Source organism: Scatophagus argus, chromosome 16 (assembly GCF_020382885.2).
Source record: "Scatophagus argus isolate fScaArg1 chromosome 16, fScaArg1.pri, whole genome shotgun sequence".
In the NCBI taxonomy this organism is placed as follows: Eukaryota; Metazoa; Chordata; class Actinopteri; family Scatophagidae; genus Scatophagus; species Scatophagus argus.
This window is the reverse complement of record NC_058508.1, coordinates 22396594-22416775: the sequence shown is the minus strand read 5'-3', so window position 1 is coordinate 22416775 and position 20182 is coordinate 22396594. Positions and strand designations below refer to the sequence as shown.

General features: G+C 48.2%; 1 protein-coding gene across 1 annotated transcript; it reads left to right on the top strand.

Moving 5' to 3' along the window:
• Positions 1 to 2316: 2316 nt before the first annotated feature.
• On the top strand, positions 2317 to 18398 carry si:dkeyp-113d7.10. Its single transcript, XM_046415101.1, has 5 exons — positions 2317 to 3106; positions 9447 to 9743; positions 10392 to 10691; positions 11438 to 11688; positions 11944 to 18398. Exons 1-5 carry the CDS (start codon positions 2689 to 2691, stop codon positions 12163 to 12165), a joined length of 1488 nt encoding a protein of 495 aa, XP_046271057.1. The 5' UTR covers positions 2317 to 2688; the 3' UTR covers positions 12166 to 18398.
• Positions 18399 to 20182: the final 1784 nt, after the last annotated feature.

Here is a 20182-nt window from a genome sequence, read left to right as displayed (position 1 = left end):
CGGTGTTCAGATTATGGAAATAATTCATAATAAGGGATATTGCAAGTGTACAACAAAAACAATCAAACAGCATAAACTTTATGAGATATTTATTTATTTATTTTACAAGAAACATCTGATGGGACAAATTGAACCTCAAAACGGGCCAACTTTGGTCCCCAAACCACACTTTGGACAGGCCTGCTGTGTGCCTGTTGGATCACACCATACGTGGTTAAATAATTAATGTTTAATTGAAAGGAAAAATGATTTAACTTTCCTCTTCCTTTCTAACCCCAGACCTGTTTGCATATCCACAGTGAAAAGTTAAAAAATGATTCTCATTTGACATGAGATAACAACTCATGAGGTGTGACTTTTATGTTTTAAGTATTACATCATTTTGATCATTTTGACTGACTGATAAAGGTCATAATCATCTCACTACATGATAACTGTGGTGTTATTATCTCATAGTTTTCACTCATACTAACGTAAAAGAAGTGCTGACTTACTTACTAACCAGGTTTTTAATATTCTTTTCTTGTTCTGGCAGAATTGGGCCTCCATACGTGCGGTTAGGACAGTAAACCATAAACAGAAACAGGCGGGTTTAACTCTCAGGAAAAAACCCTGCATTTTAGTCCGTCAAACCCCTTCAAACTCTTCATATCCCAGTGAAAAACCTCAGCTTAATCCTTCATGACAAATATTATCTTGTGGCTTGCAGGTGGCTCCTCGTGATTAAATTGATTTAAACGTTTAAAAGGTGAGATGATTCAAGTATTTTTAACTTTCTGAAAGATCAAGTCACTGATGCATGCAAACCACAAGAAATCAGGAGGAAATGATCGAAACCACTTCCCCACCCTGCATCAACATGCACCGTGATCACACTGTGGGGATTTAACAGCGTTGCGTTCACGTGTCACGTTCACGGCGCCTCAGAGCGCCTCAGAGCGCGCACAGAGGGGCGTGCGGCCCGACCAGCTGCACCTCCGCTCCTCACGACAGAAGGACAAAGCTGAGCGACCATGATGCTGACTCCGCCCCCTCCGGCCCCGCCCCGTGTGACGCGGCGCCTCGGGCTCTGCGTGGTACCGTACCGCCCGCTGCAAGCGCGCAGTTGTTTTTAGGGGGCGTGTCGCTGTGCTGCGGCACGCGTTCAATCAGAGCCCGAGAAGGCTGCCGCCTCTGCGGACACAAAGCAGCTTCCGCCCCGCCTCTCTGCTGCTGACACGCCGTGATGCTTTCACTGATGTAATGCTGAATTAAAGGGCGGATGAGTCAGGATTTCACTGCCCCCAAACAAAACCGTCACAAACACTGCAGTTACACAACAGCTGATCCCGGACGGGCACACACACACACACACACACTCTCGGGTTTGAAGAGGAAACGTGATGATCAGAACAACAGTTTCCATCCGACACGCCGCGTGCCTCCTTCAGTCAACACTTTAACAGCTCAAAGCTCCTCGCGTCAACAGCAGGACGCTAAGCATCTCCGGAAGTGTTTCCGTGTTCTGGGGCGACAGGAGGCCGCTTTTCAGGGTGATTGTAGGTTTTGGTGGATTTGAGCTTCTTCCGTTTTTGTGTGCTCAGGTGCAGCCGAATGTGGCCCGGTTGAGTCTGATGGATCTGAAACTGCTTTGCGTGAAGCACCTGGAAAACAGCCTTTAAACTGAGCGCGTGGGCTTCGTGTGGTGCCTTCACTGCTCTCTGACTTCCTCTGCAGCGTGGCTTTAGCGTGGCTTCAGATTCTCAGTCAGAACGGGCCTTTGCTCAGAAGTTTGTTCTCAACGAGCCTTCAAACCAACAGCTCTTATTCATTAGAACATTCGACTGATTAAACACGACAGAAACTAATTTGTCCACTCATTGAATTGATTTTTCAGGCACAATAACGAACATTAGCTTTTCTTTCTTTTATTCAACAATAAACTGAATATTTGACAAACTGTGACAGTTTGATTGAATGAGCAGACACAATAAAACATAACTGTTAATAATAAGTGTCAGTTTCAGGCCTGTTTGACACAGATCATAACACTGATGTCACGAAGTCATGAAGGAAGCGGTCAACAAAGCTTTTCCTCAACAGAAGTCCTTCCCAGGTCCAACAGAGACCCAGAGACAAAAGACTTTTCTGTCCCCCACAACTTCCACCAATCAAAAACTAACGAGCCTCATCTGAAAGGATCCCACGTGACTTTGAAAGTGAAGCACTGAGCCCAACAACAGGTTTAAATCCTGCTTGTTTGAACGGCGGCTTGCCGTCACTTTGTCACGTGATACCGCGTTAGCGCGCGGGCTGCTGGCGGTGTCATGTCGGAGGCGCTCTCGGTACCCACACGGTGCTCACATCTGGGAATGACTGATGTTATTTCTGAAAGCCAAAATGGCGCGGCTGATTGCGAGGGCGCGAGCGTGCACGGCGCGCGCGGGCTAAGACATGTGGGCGGGAAATGCTGTTGCGCCTCTACTCGGGTCTTTCCGGCAGCCTCCGAACGGGCTGAACACGCGCGGTGAGTCGAGGCGGAGAGAGAAGCAGCAGCCGGAGGAACAGAGCCGAGCAGGCGCCGGAACAGCCGACCGACCCGCGGCCGATTATTAGCCAGTGTTCCGTTGGGGAAACAGGGCCGGGGGGTGGGCTGGGGGCTCGGGTACAGGAGAATGAGAGAGCCCTCTTACCGGAGGGGGCGAAAACATGAACGGGGCCGTGTACATTTCGTTTTTTCAGGGCCAGCTGGAGTCCGTGCTGGAGCAAGTCGTTCAGCTCGCCGTCCAGGAAATAAGCAAGACGGTGGGCTCCAGCCTGAACACGCTGCTGCTGGAGACGGCCGTGAAGGAGCAGGAAAACCGCCGGCTCAGACTCCAGCTGCAGTCACGGGAGAACCGGGGCAGGGCCAACAGCAGCTCCGCGGACGGCGAAGGCTCTCCGGTGGCGGGTAAGAACAAGGCTGGCAAGGAGGCGACGGACGGGCGGGCGGACCGCGGCAGAACAAACCCCGAGCAGCGGCAGCAGCAGCAGCAGCAGCAGCAGCTTCACGCCCCCGGAGGGCAGGGCGCCGATCCCGGCGTGCCCACTGACACACGGCGCCTGGAGCAGAGAGGACGAGTCGTGGGTAGGCATCCGTTACACAACACACACTCGTATTTACACACAGACATGCAAACACGCAGTGGTCCAGGATCCTCCCTTCATCTGAGCCTCTAGCAGCTCGCTAACCCGGATTGCGTAACTCTGCAGGCTGTTTTGAGGGTTTATGAGTAAACTGAGCTGCAGAGAAAGCGAGGCCTGCAGGTGATAAAACCAAGATTTACACCATGTCCAGGAGGACAAAGAAGCCTCAGTGTGGACACCCAGCAGAAAAGATGGCTTCGTGAGCAACATGCAGGCAGCAGGGCGGCCTGAAGTGGGCCAGATGGGCCAGGACAACTTTTAATTGGGCCTTAATTGGACCAGAATGGAGGAGAAGCGGACTGTAATGATCACAATGGAAAATCAGGACTAACAGGCTGTCTAATCCATAAGCAGCACATTCGCCTGTCATGTCAGATCACACGAATTCACATTAATGCTCTCTGACAGAACAGGTTCAAGAGGAAAACGGGCTGGTCGAGCAACGGCAGCTGAAAAACAAAGACGCTGCAAAGGTAAAACGAACGAGGCCTCCGTGCCAGAAGGTTGTCGATCATAAAATAGGATTTACGGCCTTCCTTGACATGTCCTCTTCAGGAATGGAGGGGCGGCGGCAGTGTTGGTGGGGCGTGGGGGACCAGGACAAAGAAGCAACAGACTGTAGGAGACAGGATTGTAGAACCACATTGTGGCGGACCCTGCCGGGGCTCAATCAGTGTTTCGTTGGAGAAGAAAAGAGGTGAGGCGGCGGTGAACGTTCGCACATTCAGCAAAGGTCTGTGACTGTTTTTATGGGTGTCAAGTCAGATTTATCGTCAAGTGAAGCACTTGAATGCATCACCGGTTCAACTTCCAGAAGCCAAAAAGTCTGCCTGCGGGTGTTGACTCTGAAGCCACGTCAGAGGTTTGAATCGGGTGGCCATCGTGTTCTGTCGCCCGAGAGGAAACGGCGGGTCACAAGTGGAATGTTGACGAGTGGATGTGGCTGGAAGCTTTTTGAGTTTAGCAGAGACGAAATTCTGCTTCAGAAACTGGACTCTTCAGATCTCAAAAAGTGTGCAGTGTTTCCGCTGTGACGTGACGTGTGTTCACAGGCACGTTGTTACCCAAACGCTCGTCAGAACAGAAGAGAAAAGAGTGTTGGTTTTAAAAGCGTTGAAAACGTGACTCGATGTCCACCATTCAGGCCCCGAGCTGTGAGCCCCAACATGGCCGCCAGTCACCAGGAGGACACGTGTGATCCCCTGAAAGCTAACTGAGCCTCCTCTGTCATGAGTCACGCAGGAGAGGACAATAACAAGACGTCTCCACAGTCCAAACCTGAAGAGGTCGGTTTGTCTGGCAGGCGAGAAGTCATCACGTCTGGCGCTTACGTTTCTGTGCAAGCGGTTATGAAGTTAAAACTGTGTTCTGAACACATAAGAAGGCAGAGACCTGCGCTCTGTGACTGCGAGACGCAGCTCCGGGTCAATAGGGGTCACGTTCAGCGGCCAGTTTTTTGGGTACAGCTGGCAGTACGTCCTCCATGAAGAGTCCAGCTGGGTTACTGCTCAGTCTTGGGTCATCAGCGAGCTTGTGGTGCTGATGCCCGACCGGGTTCTGCGGATCCTGCAGGTCTGCCGCGCTGCGCGGCTTCGTGGCTCAGTTTACAAGGCGAGGCGTTTTTTTCCTGAAGGGACAGCGTGTGGATGTTAAAGTCAGGCTCACGCTGTGCTTTTTGACTGCTTGATTAACTGACTCCATCGATCTTTGATGGACAACAGTGATGGTGTGTGAGGGTTAAATCTGCTGGGATGAGTCATGCAGATCAATGCAGTGAAAGCCTGTAACGTGGTGTGTGTGTGTGTGTGTGTGTGTGTGTGTGTGTGTGTGTGTGTGTGTGTGTGTGAGAGGGTGAAGGTTTTGTTGTCAAAGACAGAACAAAGCTGATTTGATGAGACTAATCCATCAGAACAGGATGGGTTTCCTCTAACAGAAAGGCTTCAGGAGCTGCAGTGTGTATGTTTGGGTGTGTTTCAGGGCTGCAGCTCACACACACACACACACACACACACAGAGCTGCAGCGTCCACATGAAGAGACACGTGAGTAATGAGGACGCCGCCGCACTGTTTCGCATGCATGCACACATTTGCACACTCGAATGCAAACGCACAGCTGACACGCAAAGCCCCCCCCCCCCCGAAAAACCAGGACACCGACATGACTGAGAGGAGCTCAGGACAGACGCTGACATCACAGCAGCGACGGCCAATCACTTCCTGACCTGAGCACAATTTCAAACCTGATCAGAAGCCAGAATGAGACCAGTTTGTTTCCACAGTGCAGTTCAACATGCTTTTACACTGAAAGGACACACAGAGGATTTAAAACGAGCAGCTGAAGCAGAATAAAACAGAGAAAAGAAAGATGAAAATGAAAGATGAAAGTGACATATTTTGTCATTGGAGGGAACTCACTCCAACGAAATTTGTTCTCTGCGTTTAACCCACCCAAGTGACGTGCACACACACACAGCAAACCCGGGGCAGTGGGCGACCGCGTGCAGCGCCCGGGGAGCAGTGGGGGTTAGGTACCTTGCTCAAGGGTACCTCAGCCATGGACACCGGTACGGGGAATCGAACCAGCGATCCACCGGTTACGGGTCCGACACCCTAACCACTGATCCACGACTGCCAGAGTCCGATTGTCACACACTGAATTAAAGAATCATCCTGATCCCAGACCAGCATAGAGGTCTGAACGCTTCCTAAACTTCAGCATTTCAAAATGAGTGGTTTGACGGTGCAAAGATACGGTCGGTCCTGGTCCTGGTCCTGGTCTTGGTGAGGGTTCTGGATCGGCTGCAGTGGCCCGATTCCTTCGGCGATTCTCTGATGTGCTTTGTGGTTGATAAAGTCAGCGAGTGAAGTTGAGCTCTGACTTCTTTTTGGTTTATTGTTGTTTAACTGGAGGAAAACGTCTGTTTGTGTGGGACCACAGTCACAGTGTGTTGAACTGCAGAGGACCCAGGATGGAGCCCTGGGGATCTCCACGAATCCTGACTCTCAGCGGTCAGCTCCAAGTCCCCGTCCGTCAGACACGATGCAAAGCGGTCTAACACTGAAGTCCAGTCCACTCGTCCTTTACGTCTTTCACAGCAGCTTTAGCGTCTCTCAGCTGCAGCCGATTAGCCGCGTGTTAGCGTTGTGTTGTTGTGCTTGTCTGAGCGCGAGCCCTGCAGTGTTGTGTGGAAGTCGTCTGTGTGGTTATCAGCGATCAGGGAGGCCGATAGCTCGTGGTTGCTGTAGTGATTAAAACCTTTAGTGTCAAAATTGAGAGTAACCGCTGATCTGTGACGTATCCTGGATCACGTAAACCCTGTGCAGAGAAACGCAGGAAGCTGCACCAACACGGTGAGATAATGAGGCGGCGGCCTCGACACGCTCAGGTCAGAGGTCACGCCGCTCTGTGGGGGCCCTCGCGCAGGAAAACCAAACAAAGGACTGGGCCAAAAAAAGAGAGTCCGGAGTGCTTTTGTTTGTGCAAGTTATTAAAGGAGCCCCCACAGAGACGTGGGGCCACGCGAGACTCAGCAGGGCTGCAGCAACCGCTTTCACAGGAAGGACGAGTGACAAAACATGATCAGACTCTGAGATCCTTCGTTTTCTGAGCAACGACCCGATCGCCTCTGCTCTGCTTGGCTAGACGCTTCATGTTCGCCTGCTGGCTGACTCCTCCCACTGATGCTCCAGCTGGTCATGGGACCACATGGACACGTTGGATGGCGCAGTTTTTAAAGCTGGTGTTTGTGTCAGTGCTGAAGCTGGACTGAAGCTTACTGTAACCATGGTAACTGTGAGCTGAGACCATCCGGGGACAGGTTTCCCTGTCACGTCCTTCACAAACATCAGGACTGTCAAAACTCTTGTGTCTGTCCTGCGCTGAGGACTGAGGGTCCCCGTCAGCACTGTCTCGTCTCAGGGGTCAGGACCGTCTCTGTGCCTCACTGCTTGGTTAAGAACATGAGGATAAATGTCCAATGTCCAAGGTGACGTGGTGTCCTCGAAGACAATTCACTTTCCGTAAGGTAAGAAAAGAAGAGCAGATGTCCTCTTCAGCCGTTTTAATGTTACGTCTCTGTCTTCTGCTTTCGTCCTCATTTGAGTTTATTTTTGGTTTCTTGATTGAATGTGACTTCTTTGTAATAATAATACATTTTATTTATGAAACACAATAAGGAACAATAATACAAATGCAGCATATGATAATGGTTATTATTATTATTATTATTGTGTGAGCGTCGGAGAAGCCCAGTCCACATCAAAGTATTTGTTCATTGATCGCCTATTGATCACTTTGAAAGTCCATCAGCTTCACTGCTGACTGGGATTTCAGAAAACCTCAAACCTGTGTGTCCGTCTGCGTCCTGGACGAGGACGTCACGACAGTTTCCTCTGAGCTGCTGGATTAACTGGTCCTGGTTCATGTGTTCAGTTTGAGCTCCTCCAGTGTGACAGCTTCCTGTTTGTCTTTGACTCGATCACATTAAATCAAGACGGGACAAACTCACCAACTTGTAGTTCAGTCAGTCCATGTCCCGTCCATCAGGTCCCATCCGTCCATCAGTCCGTGCCTTGTCCTGTCCTGTCCTGTCCTGTCCAGTGACTGTCAGCGGGGCATTATTTTCCAAACAGAATGTCCAAAGTTGAGTCCGGGTGATGATCGTGTCGATGAGATCAAAGCGGATCGTTTGACCGTCCCCGTTCAGCCTCATTAATGATCAATAAGATCCTAATCAGGTTCTCAGGGCGGGAATTCCAGTTTGTCCTGTGATCTGCTCCCAGATCAGCTCTTATGGGAATGAATGTCCTCAGATCAGAGAGCAGACGGAGACACAGAGAGGACGTTTGTTCTCTGAGCAGAGATGGGAATCAATCAGAGACAAAGACAGCAGTTAGACATCCAAACTCTGACTGTCCTCACTGTCTCCCTCAGTGTGTCCATGTTTTAACCCTCCTGTCTCTTTACGGCCACCTGGACAAAGTCTGTTCTGATTGGTCGGCTCCTGCAGACTTTTACTGTGAGTCAATAATATCTGCACAATAAGCTCCTGTAAACCAAACGCTTCATATCGGGTCTGAAGACGTGGCGAGGACACTGAGCTTTGCTTCCTGTCCTGTGGCAGTGAACACAACACGTGGGCCTGCGCTTTACCTGCCTGAAGGGAGAAGTCCGGTGTTGAAGCTCCCGTTTGTGTCCAGTTTTCTGACTTCAGGATGAGCTTGTGTTGGTTTGTGTCAGGAACTTTGACCCGCCGACTGTGAATGTGGTGCAGCTCCAGCAGCCCACAGCGAGGACCTGTTGGTGCTCTGGTGTCGGTGCGGGTGTTCGGGTTGGACTCGTCCTCTCAGCTCCGCGTTTCTGTTGGAAACCATCTCGTCTCTTTTCTCACTAAAGTCTAAGTTGTGGACTTGGCAGCACGAACGCGTACGCTCTGCAGCGACACCTGCTGGCTTTAAACAGACCCAACAGATGTTGTCATGGTCATGAAGCCGCGGTGTTGATGGGCCCTGATTCAGCCCTGGTCTGAGAGCACGAACGTCAGCAGAACATCAGCAGAACGTCAGCAGAACGTCGTGGCATCGGGCTGCAGTGAACAGTTTGGATCTGTGAAGCTGCTGAACAAGCGACCCGCGGTGGCCCACCTGTAAACGAGGTGAACTGAAGGAGCATCAGACGCCACGTTTGTTGACGGTCTCCTTCACCAACACCTCCTTGATGACATCACACAGACTGTGATGCAAACAGAGCTGTGATTGGTCAGGGTGCTCTGTGTGACTCATCCACTGAGGATTAACGGATTTATCTGTGACATCACCATGTGCCTGCATAACACACAGCCTGTCGGAGCACACACACACACACACACACACACACACACACACACACACACACACACTGTTTGTCTGTTGATGCTCAGCTGAAAAGGTGCCCAAACTGACGTTCTGAACCTGCAGCCAATCACGATGGCCTGCTATCTGTGATCACAGTGTGTGTGTGTGTGTGTGTGTGTGAGTGTGTATGTGAGTGTGTATGTGCATGCGTGTGTGTGTGTGTGTGTGAGAGTGTGTATGTGCATGCGTGTGTGTGTGTGTGAGAGAGAGGATTTCCAGGGCTTCCTCAGATTGCCGGTCACAATCACCAGATCAACACAAGTTTAATAAAAAGCTGAACTGATGACTGACGGCGGGTTCTCCGCTTTTGTTCACTTGACACTTACTGAGCGTGCTCATAAGCGACAGTAAGGTGATGGTGATGGTCTGTCTTGTCTCCCTCCTGCAGACCAGCTGAAGTCGGTCATGGAGCGGGTCCTGGACTTCGCCGTGCGCGAGCTGACGAAGATCGTGGAGGCCTCATTTGATGACCTCCTGCTGGAGTTCACCAAGATGGAGACGGAGCACCAGGTCCTGGAGGAGAGGCTGGGCAAGAGCTCGGACCGAGGGGGAGGAGGGGGGAGAGGGGGAGCCGGAGGGAGGAGGAGGGGGTCAGAGAACGACTCGGTGTCACCCAGCGGCTCTGAAGACGCCCGGGAGGAGCTGGCTGAGGTCACGGTGTCCAAAGAGACGGCGCCGACGTGCGGTGAGTCAGGAGCAGCAGGTGTACTGCAGCACACTGTGACAGGAAGCAGTAAAAGTACTAATACCACACTGTGAGGATACTACAAGTAAAATCCCACATGAAAGTAAATGAAAGGATACTTAAGAAATCATTTGAGGTACTTAGACGAGGTGTTTAACGTATTTCATGAAAGAACTGACTCCACGTGTTGCATTTGATGCCAAAGTTTATTATTCTCTGGTGTCCACATCTGTCAGAATTGTTTTTAAAGTTACTGTGGTCAAACGTCTGCTGCTTACCTGGGCAGGTAACGGAGCACAAGTCAGACAGCGTGACGTGTGTGAGCCTGCTGATCTGAGGTCTGTTTGGCTGCGTGTTGTGTTCAGGCTGGGAATAGAAACCCAGACGCAGGCCCGACGGCCTCGGGTCTCCCTCGGGTCTTTGCTGTGGGACTCTGCGTGGGGATTTGACCGTCCTCCTCCCCCGTCCTCACAGCGTGTCCACACAGCAGCGTTCAGCCTGTTTCGCTGCCTTGTTTTGTTTCTCTGTTGCTGATTTGTTCCTCCGCTGTGCCAGCCTTCCTCTCACCTGCTCTTCTCCTCCTCATTGTTCTTTGCCTGGTTTTGTCCCTTTCTTCCCCTCTTCCTCACCCCTTCCTCCCCCTCTCAGACTCGGAGCGTCCCCCCATCCTCTCGGTCTCTCAGGACTGGGTTCCCATCCTGGACAAAGTCTTTGGACAGAAGTGGTGCAGTGAGATCAAAGAGCTTGATGGTGAAGGAGGAGGAGGAGGCGGTGTGGGCGGGGCCCAGCAGGTGCAGCCTGTCTCCGCCCCCTCCCTGACAATGGAGCCCTCCCCCTCCTCCCCCCAGCAGGACCCCCGCTGGACTCCTCTGGAGGACATGGAGGTGTTTTCTCCTGATGAAGAAGTTGTAGACGCGGAGGGAGGAAGCAGCAGCAGCACAGGAACAGGTGAGCCTCAACACCTGCACTGTGTGAACCGCAGGGCTGCTGCCGCCGACCGTCTGTCCAGCAGTCCAACACCCAAAGACTCGGACAAAGAAAAGCAGCAGATTGACTCATCGCTGCAGCGTTCGTCACTCAGAGGGAGCCGACGACAGGAAAACAGTGACAAACCGTAAAAATGTAAAAACGTGATGTAAAAAATACCAAGTAGAGCTGAAGATATAAAATAAATATGGAAAGTGCAAAACTGCAAACTCTTTCTAACATAGAAAGATGTCTTAAAAAAAAAACAAAAACAAAAAAAAGCTGCATTACAATAAAATACAGGAAATGGAGATGAAAAGTAAAAAATGTGAAACAGCCTGTAAAACTGAAAAATGAAAAACTATTTGAAACCAATACGGCCAATTTGAAATTACAGATTGCAGAAAATCTATAAAACAATAAAAATAAAATCGTTTCTTCTCTGTTGGGCGGTTTGACACGCAGCGAAGGTGTCGGACTCTTTGCTGCCCTCTGCTGGACACAACTGGAGCTGCAACTGATTGCTTTTTATTTTAACATCCACGTGTTGTCAAACTTCATCATCAGTTCATCAGCTGATTGATTTAAACGCTGACAGGAAGCCACTCAAAGTTTTAAATGCAGTAATTTTACTTACCCTGGAGTATTTGTACCGTGTGGTACTAGACCACCTGTTCGGCTGACTGCCGATCAGTTTGACTGTTTGGTTCTCGTCTTTCTGTCTTCAGGTCGTCGCTCGTCCGCCTCGATGCTTCACCGTCTCCTGACTCTTCCGTCTCAGTTGCTGGAGGACGACAGTGAGGACGCTGCTGCCGCCAGAGAAACGCTGGCTGCTCTGGCGACCGACAGCAGCGACACCGACCGCCGGGATGGCGCTGAGCCGCTGGGGCGGACCTGCCAATCGCCTCTGACGACCAGGGAGGAGGAGGAGGAAGAAGAGGAGGAAGAAGAGGAGGAGGGGGAGGGCAGATGGAGGAAGGTGGGCAGGGCTTAACAGCGTTACACAGGACAAATGTGACAAATAAAATTTGTAAGAACCAAAGATAAAGAGGAGGTGGAGGAGAGAAGGTGGCTGCAAACTGGAACCTGATTGGTTGGTGGTGATTCCAGGTTAAGAGCTGATATAATCTCTCAATGGTACTTTGAGCGTACTTTGGTGCAGGTACTTTTACTTGACTTTGGCTGCAGGACGTGTTCCTGTCTGATTGGCTCTCTGCTCTGTTTGTGTCTGCAGAAGAAGAGGCGGAGGGTTTGGTCTGAGTGCGAGGAGTGCGGTCGGCGGTTCAGTCGGATGTCTCTCCTCAAGGCTCACCGTCAGACTCACGTGGCCGAAAACGCCGCTGTCGATGCTTCATCTCCGCCCAGCGGCGCCGCCTTGGCGCTTCGCTGTTCAGAGTGCGGGAAGAGGTTCTCCTCTGCGACCCGCCTCCACAGCCACATCCGCACCCAGCACTGAGCCGGTCAGCTGGGTTCAGGATCCACGAAGGCGAAGCCAGATCAGAACCAGAGACCAGAAACACAACGGGGGCTGAGTCCAGATCTGAAGTCTGAAGATCCAAATGGTACGCAGATGACAGCAGGGGGCTCGACTGATTCTACACGCTGACACACTGAGATACTTTTACTCTGAAACAGGAAGTTCAATCAACCTGCCCATTAATTTCATGGCTAAAAAATGGTGAAAAATTCTCGTCACAGTCTCCCAGAGTCCAAAGTGATGTCTTCAGGTTGCTGCTTCTGTCCAACAAGCAGTCCCAAACCCAGAGACTCTTCAGTTACCGTCGGAAATGACAAAGATGAGCAGCAGATCCTGGAGCCAGCGGGTGTCGATTCATCAATTATCAAAATGGTCGGCAACTAATTCTCTTTAGTTCTGTCCATCGTTGTTACTGTCAATCAATGAATCATTTGGACAGAAAGCAGAAGAACATCCATGAGAGTTTCTCAAGGTCCAACATGGCGTCTTCTAACGTCTCGTTGTGTCCAGCTGTCCAAACCTCGAAGAGCTTCGGCTCACAGGATCTAAAACAGATGGCGGCGGTTTCATTGATTACTGACTCAATGAACCAACTTTGACTGCACTTCAGAGAACTACTCTGCAGTTACAGTTATAATATTATTATATATTATGATAATATCATATTATGTGTTTTGGAGTAGCGGTGGAAAGGCCGATGCTTGAGACTTCAGCAGCCTTCAGAGCTGTTTTTCTCAGAATATTTGACGTGTTTTCTCTTTGTCGCACGTTAAACGGAAAAACAGGAACTCTGAACTAGAAGAAAAACATGAGCTTTGTTTGAATCGCACGTGAACACGTGTCAGTAACATGTTACATAAGAGGAACCCTGAAACAATTTTTTCCCTCTTTATTTCACCAAAATCGGTCTGCCCGTCAGCACCTGTACTTGACAGCCAATCAGGGCTTTGGAGGAAGGTCACATGGTCTGAATGGGAGCCAAACGGAAGACAAAAACATCTCAGCCAAAACTTGAAAGACCTGAAAATGTGTTTCTTGGGGTCCGCCACAATCTCAAACCAATCTGCCAAAGTTCGAACACAGAGATTTCTACACCAATCAGGAGCCTGAAAAAGTTTTTGGTGTTGAAATTATCATAAGATATTAATTATGTTATAACGTTTTCCCCCCGATTTTAACTTTGAGGCCTGTTTGGTGAAGAGTGTTTACGTTACTGATGAATGAACGTTTAAAATCAAGTTTTCAGGGGCTCCGCACTGATTTTAATTACTTCCAAATGTCGAGCGCTGAAACAAAGTTGACTTGTTAAGGGACGCAGAAGGATGAGACTAGAAAACGAAACGAAATACAAGAATCCGATTGGGAGAACAAAACAGAAGTCATGACCAGAAGCGTTTGATGAGGAGGCCTCAGATCAGCTCCCCCTCCTGCTGTAAAATACCCAAAACCTTTCTAGTGGACAGGAAGGAGCTCCAGCTGCTGCAGTCGAGTTTCTGTCCCGGCACGTCAGTTTTTTTGCAATAAGCTCGTTGGCTCAGCGGTCGGACGGCTGGAGCGACGTTTCCTGTCCCTGTGTTGGTGGTGATGGTCGTGGATTTGGTTTCCCGTGGATCAGTCCGGCGTGGACGGTCACTCACACAGGACAGAAGTGACCTTTAGTTTTTCTACGTGTTGTTTTTAAAGTGCTCTTTGTTGTCTTTCTCAGTGGACACCAGTTTTTTCTCCTTTTTTAGACGGCTTCAGATTATCGTTGGGTGCATTTTTTTGTCGTCGTATTTTAGATTTTGGATGATCTTTGGTGATTCGTGCGCCACTGCTCGTACAGAAAAACAGACTCCATCAGTGGCGCCGATCGTTTTTGACTTGTCGAATGTGAACCTTTTTATCCTTTTTACGTTTGTTGTACAGTTTTTACTTTTCAGACAGAACTGATGATGAAGAAAAGAGAGGGAAGGTTTTTAAACCTGTGCTGGTTTATGTCTCTCCTTCCTTCCTTCCATCCTTCCTTCCTCCCTCCCTTCCTTCCTTCATCCCACCCTTGTTTTTCAGTCCTGTTGGGTTTTGTAACCTCACATTAACAGATACCTCCTGTTTTCTGCTGGAAATTATTGTTTTTCCACTGATTGTTTTCTTTACATGAATTACTCTGCTGTGTATGGAAGCCCATTACTGCCAGGAAAACAAAAAGTTACAGATGAACGTCAAGAACAGAAAAATAAAAAAGCAGACAAGCAAATGAAAATTAATCTGATCCTTATGGAAGCCATTTTCTGCCAGTAAAAGAGAAAACAGATGGCATGTTACAATTAAAAAATATAAACACTCATTTAAGTTGAAGTCATGTGACAAAATCAACATTTAGATTTTATTTCCTTGTGAAAAAGTAGTTTATGATTTTTGATGTTGGTGGTGCCTCCCAGCAAGTGTGGGTTTTCCAGCTTCCTCCCACAGTCTCAAACACATCACATCAGCTCAACTGGCTGCTCCACTTTGCCCCGAGGTGTGTGTGTGTGTGTGATCGGCTGGCGACCAGTCCAGGGTGAACCCGCCTGTCGCCCGTAGTCAGCTGGGATTGGCTCCAGCCCCCCCGTGATCCTGACAGATAAAGCACGTATGGAAAATGGATGGATGGATTTTTGATTTACAGAAATAAAAAAATACTTGACATCCCGTAATTATGACATGCAGATTTAATGATTAAAGAGTCTGAAATAAATAATTCTGAGATGTTTTGTAATGTGGTGGAAATGTGCTTCCATATAACTACCTGATAAATAATAATGTAGCGGATGATCGACTGATCAAGTTATCAATTAAGACTTTAAAATCTTAAAAACTCTGAAGATGAATCTGCAGAGTTCAGAGCCTGTTGGTCTTTACTGGTCCAGAGGTTTGGACCTAATCTGAAGCAGACCAGCCCTCAATCTGAACCTGAACCTGAACCTGAACCTGAACCTGATGAATAAAGCGGTTTTAAATACAGACGTACTTGATACAATTTGGACTCGCACTCTTGTCTGAGCTCGAGGACCAATCAGATGCCTGGCTTTTGTGTAGTTTATGAACGGGAAACTAAAGGTTCCTGAACGCCTCACGCTCAATCAGATACAAGCTCGGCCCTGACAGGAAGTTTGTTTTATGTGTCTCATTGGCATGCGACTCATTATTCATTTTCCCTAATTTTCTTGTTTTATTTTTCACCCAAAGGTGACATGTTGCCCTACAGAAGCCATATCCTGCCAAAATAAAGATTTTAAAATCCTCAGCAGTAAACAGATAAATTCTCGTATTCCACGCCTAAACTTTAGTTATTTCCTCATTTAATAACTCGTGTATATTTTAGTTTTTCAGTTTATTGAAGCAAACTCAAATTACTTATCTTTAAAAATAGACATTATTGCCATAGAAATAAAACTCTCACACAATATCATCTTGTTGTCCATCAAATTACGTCTGAGGGACGTCACATATAAAATCCATTTCCCTGTAAGTCGTCCACAGCGAGAACATGAAGGGGAAGTTCTCTGTGTTTATGTTCGTACAACAGGATGTGATGGAGGGATGGACGGTGAGGAAGAGGAGGATCAGATGAGGCATGAATACGTCAGTGGTGTGCAGGGCTTATAGGGTTTGACCTGTGTTTGACCTCTGCTGGTGGCTGTCATGTCTGTTAGCCATTTCCATTGTTTTTATGCTCTGTAAGTGTGCAAACCTTTTCTAGCGAGATGCTGATTCTGTTTTTACTTGTATGAACAAGAAACTGAAGCAATATGAAGCCAAAACTCTGCCGAGCAGCTGCAGTTTGGTAGAAGAGGTCCTGTTTGCAGCAGATGATCAAACTGCCGTCGATAAAATGTCCGAGAGGAGCAACTTGAAGTGCGTTTGATTTCGGTGGCTCTTGAACCTGGTTCATTCTCGGGTAAATCATATTTCAATTTGATGAGAAACTGGGGAATTAATAATTTAGTGTTTAATTTCCTGTCTGCTTCAGTAACTAAAGCTTGTCGTCTGCTTTGCTAACACTTGAATGACCCAACCACTTTTCTGCAAACTCGAGCATCTTCGTTTATTTGATTCGTTGCACTTTCAGCCTCCACGTGTTCACATACCTCATTTTCCTCGTAAGACCTTTAAAGTGTTTTATTTTTCCTGTTTCCACACAAACCTCATTACCTCAGTGGATGTATGGCGTTGCTGTTTGACTTTGATAATGTGTTTGTTTTATTTGTTCTGTTTGCGTCTCAGCTTTTTAAACCGGAGCCTCATTCTGATGGATAAAAACCACAAAACTGCAAACGCACAAGCTTCTCAGGTTTGAAGACGGAGTCCCTTAAGATCAATTTCATTTTTTTTTCTACAAATAAAAAACATCAGCTTTCTGGCCGTACATAGTTTTTAACAGGTTGACAAGAGACCAACGGGATGCTGGAAATGTGGAAGCCCAGACATGCCAAAAAAAATAGGAAGACTAACAAAAGATTATGATCTCATGTTTTTTACTTTTTATTTTTATTTGGAGGATTCATCTTGTGTTTGTTTCTTTGTTTTCCTGGTGTAAATGGGACTCCATCTTTAAATGTAAACTGGTTTTAAGTCTTGTCATTCCTTACACAAGTTTAAAACAACACAGATTTACGCTGCGTTCAGGTCACTAACTTACAAAATAATAATATACAACAGCAAGCACTTTAAAGTTAGGTTTTTAAAGTGCTTAATAAAGAAAAAAATCATTGTCAGAAAAATAACATCGAGATCAAACACGAGGGGAAAATCAAAGATTTTCTAATAAGTCATGATACGCACACGGAAAGAAAAAACTTCAGACATTTTCTCGTAAGGTTCAGAATCTCACAATTATTTTCTCAGTTTTTAGAAATCTTTACATTTGTGAGAGATTTCAAAACTCTGATTGTAAAAATATTTATTGTTTCATGCTTTGTTTTTGTATAAACATAATTACACAATCTTTAGTATTGGAATTATCAGAAACAGTCTGATTTTTTTTCTTTCCCACTTTAGTGAAAGCAATGCACTTCTATAAAGTATTTACAGGTGTTGTTGTGATCAAAGCTTACAAAGTGATTATTATCAATTCCCTTCAGATGCGTTTATCTCTAAATGTTGTTTTTACAGGAGGCTCAGGAAATCCTTTGTAATGTGTGCACATCATGTTATTTTAAGCACTGAGGTGCACTCAGATGGCATTAATGTGTGCATATCAGAGCACATCTGGACTCCTGTGATTTTTAATGTATTTGTTTAGCAGTTTTCTGAAAAGTGGTTGTGTGGTTCCCATGTGGAGAGAAGAAAACCTTTTTCAATTTAGCCTCCTCATTAAAACTGCAGGCGGTGAAGGAGAGAAGGGAACCGAGGCTGCAGTAAACGAGTCTCGCTGGGAGCCCATAGGGACCTCGATCTTTAGAGACAAGAATCCTACAGGGTTCCTTCAGGAACCGCTTCATGGTCAGTTTAAAGACGTAGAGCTTCATGCAGGGGTTCCTCAGGGAACGAGCTGAGGTCCTCTTATTGTTTGATGCAAACGTGGGAATGAGGGGATGAAGGGATGTCTTATTGTTTTCAGTTGACGTAGTTTTACTTCATACAGACAGTACGTTTGTAACAGGGAAACGTGACTGATGTTCTGATGAATCCTGGCGTGTTTTTAATTTTGACTTTAAATGTCCCTTTCTACTCCTGTATAATCTCCACGAACTGACTTGCTCTAGTTTGTTAAACAAAGTCTCAAAAATCTCAGTGTTTGGATTTGATGCAATACTTTTGATAAAAATGTGCCCTTTTTGTAATTAAGCAGTGTAACTAAACCAAATCTAAAAGAGTTTGAAGAATACATTTTAAGAAATGCTGGAGCAGAGTGATGGAGAGAGTCAAACCTTCCCTCGTCAGTGATTTACCCAAAGCTGATGTGACCGCTGACCACGTTGTGACCGATGTCAGTTCTGAGTGGATTGTTCCAGCTTTTTACATCTCAGACCAGCGCAATGGTCGTTATTCACTGTTGTGTTTGTGCCCCGTGTTGATCACAGCAGCACCGTCTGAATGTCATTAAGCCAAGCTCGAACTGTCTGCCACGACGATGTGATAATGAAGGCGATGATGATGGTGTTTTTTACTTTTATTGCCTGTTTTAGTCTATCAGACCGGGTACTTTTTAGTGTTAAAATTTAAACAAAACCAATAAATGTTCACAACTACCAGTTCAGCCTGACGATTCTTATTTACTCTCAGCTAATGCAACAAACTGGCGGGGGGACAGGGGGACAGTCTGACATCGTGGGAAGAGTGTTTCAAAGGGTTCATAAAACCCCCATCTGCCAAACTAAACACATTGCTGCCACTGGCGCCTCACAACACAGCTATGTAGGCCGGTTTTGATCCAGTCTGGGTTCAGCAGGAGATTCTGATAGGCCACAGTGAGAGCGGCGGTCAGCAGCTGTAAGTCTGTGTCCTGTGTTGGCTTGTGAACCCAGCCTGAAGCTCCAAGTCAAAGTGGATTTGGGACACGTGACCGTGAAGCAGACTGGTTATGGTTTACTCAACAACTTTGGTGTAAACTTGGAGATTGGCCTGAAGGTCCGATTGTCCTGCAGGTGAGCTCAGGTGAGGAGAACAGCAGCCCTTTTCCTGTTTTCATTCTTGGTTATAACTGCAGCAGTATGAATTACGTGTTAATGACGACAGCATCGTCACAGCTGATACGGTATCAGGAATATTTGCACAAGTATTTTCATTAAATGTATCTGGATGAGACTAATGACGTTTCGTCTTTCGGGATGGCGTTGCGTTCACGGGCAGCAACGGTGTGGCTTCTTTCAGTATCCCGAGTCGCTCCAACATTCCTCTGCGTGTTTCCGTGCAGATCCACTTCCACGGAATCAGAGTGTCAGTGACTCTTACACCCCGGCGTCGTAACCCGGCCAAGCTCGTCTTTATCGGCAAAATGGCGTTTATCTTTGGGATCAATGGATCGACTGTTTGGTGTTTAATACACACGTTCCTCCTAATCGGCCACTTGACCGCACTGACCCGGATCAGCGGGGCGCGTGTCGCTCGCTCATTCATTCATTCCTTCCTCACAATACACCGAGCGCGTGGAGCTGGAAACGGGAGAAAAAGCAAAAACACAACAGGAGCGCGAGGCGGCAGTCGTCAGTCAGTAACAAAGTGCCGCGCGCGCACCCGCTCGTCCAGCTGAAGGGAACTGGTGCTGCGCGCGACACCGAAAACTACACCTACCGACCACCGCTGTTGCCGTAGTTACCTACAAACCCGCCTCAACGGGTATGTGCACGAGCAGCCAGTGGGCAGGCAGGAAGGACGGAGGGAGCACCGAAGGGGGGGAAAGGAAGGAGGGAGGAAAGGAAGGAAGGAAGGAGGAAAGGAAGGAGGGAGCGGAATTAGTCAGTGATAGAGGGGAGGAGAGGAGGAGAGGCGGCGGGTTCTGCCGAGGTGGACGTGGCGGGTCCGGCGGAGTTAGCTACAAGTGACGGGCAGCGGAGCCGATTCGAGGCGGACATCCAGCCATGAACCGGACCAGCCGCAGGTAACGTACCGCTCAGCCCGCTGGTATCACCGGCTCGGCTTCGGCGTGCTCCTTTTCTTGTTGCAGCCCGCTGCAGCTGCGCTCGGTTTCCTGCTTCTTTTAACTGGCTGCACCGCTGTCTGACAGATAATGACCGTGAGTGTCGGCGGCGGACACATTTCACAATCTGCCACAGTTGGTATCTTTTGTGTGGCGGCTGTCAGCCGCTCCCCGCTGCGCCCAGTCCAGCGTGCTAAATGCAAAAAAGTGGCCGAGACAGCGGAGGAGGCTAACCTACCGCGACTCCCCCTCCGCCTGCCTCTCCTCCCCGCTTCACTCTCACTTTCTCCCCCATGCTAACACCAGCTAGCCTGCTAGTTAGCTTAGCAGGCTGCAAGCGACGTTAGGGTGATAAACAAGATGGCCACTGGCTAGCTCTGCTAGCTAGCTAGACAT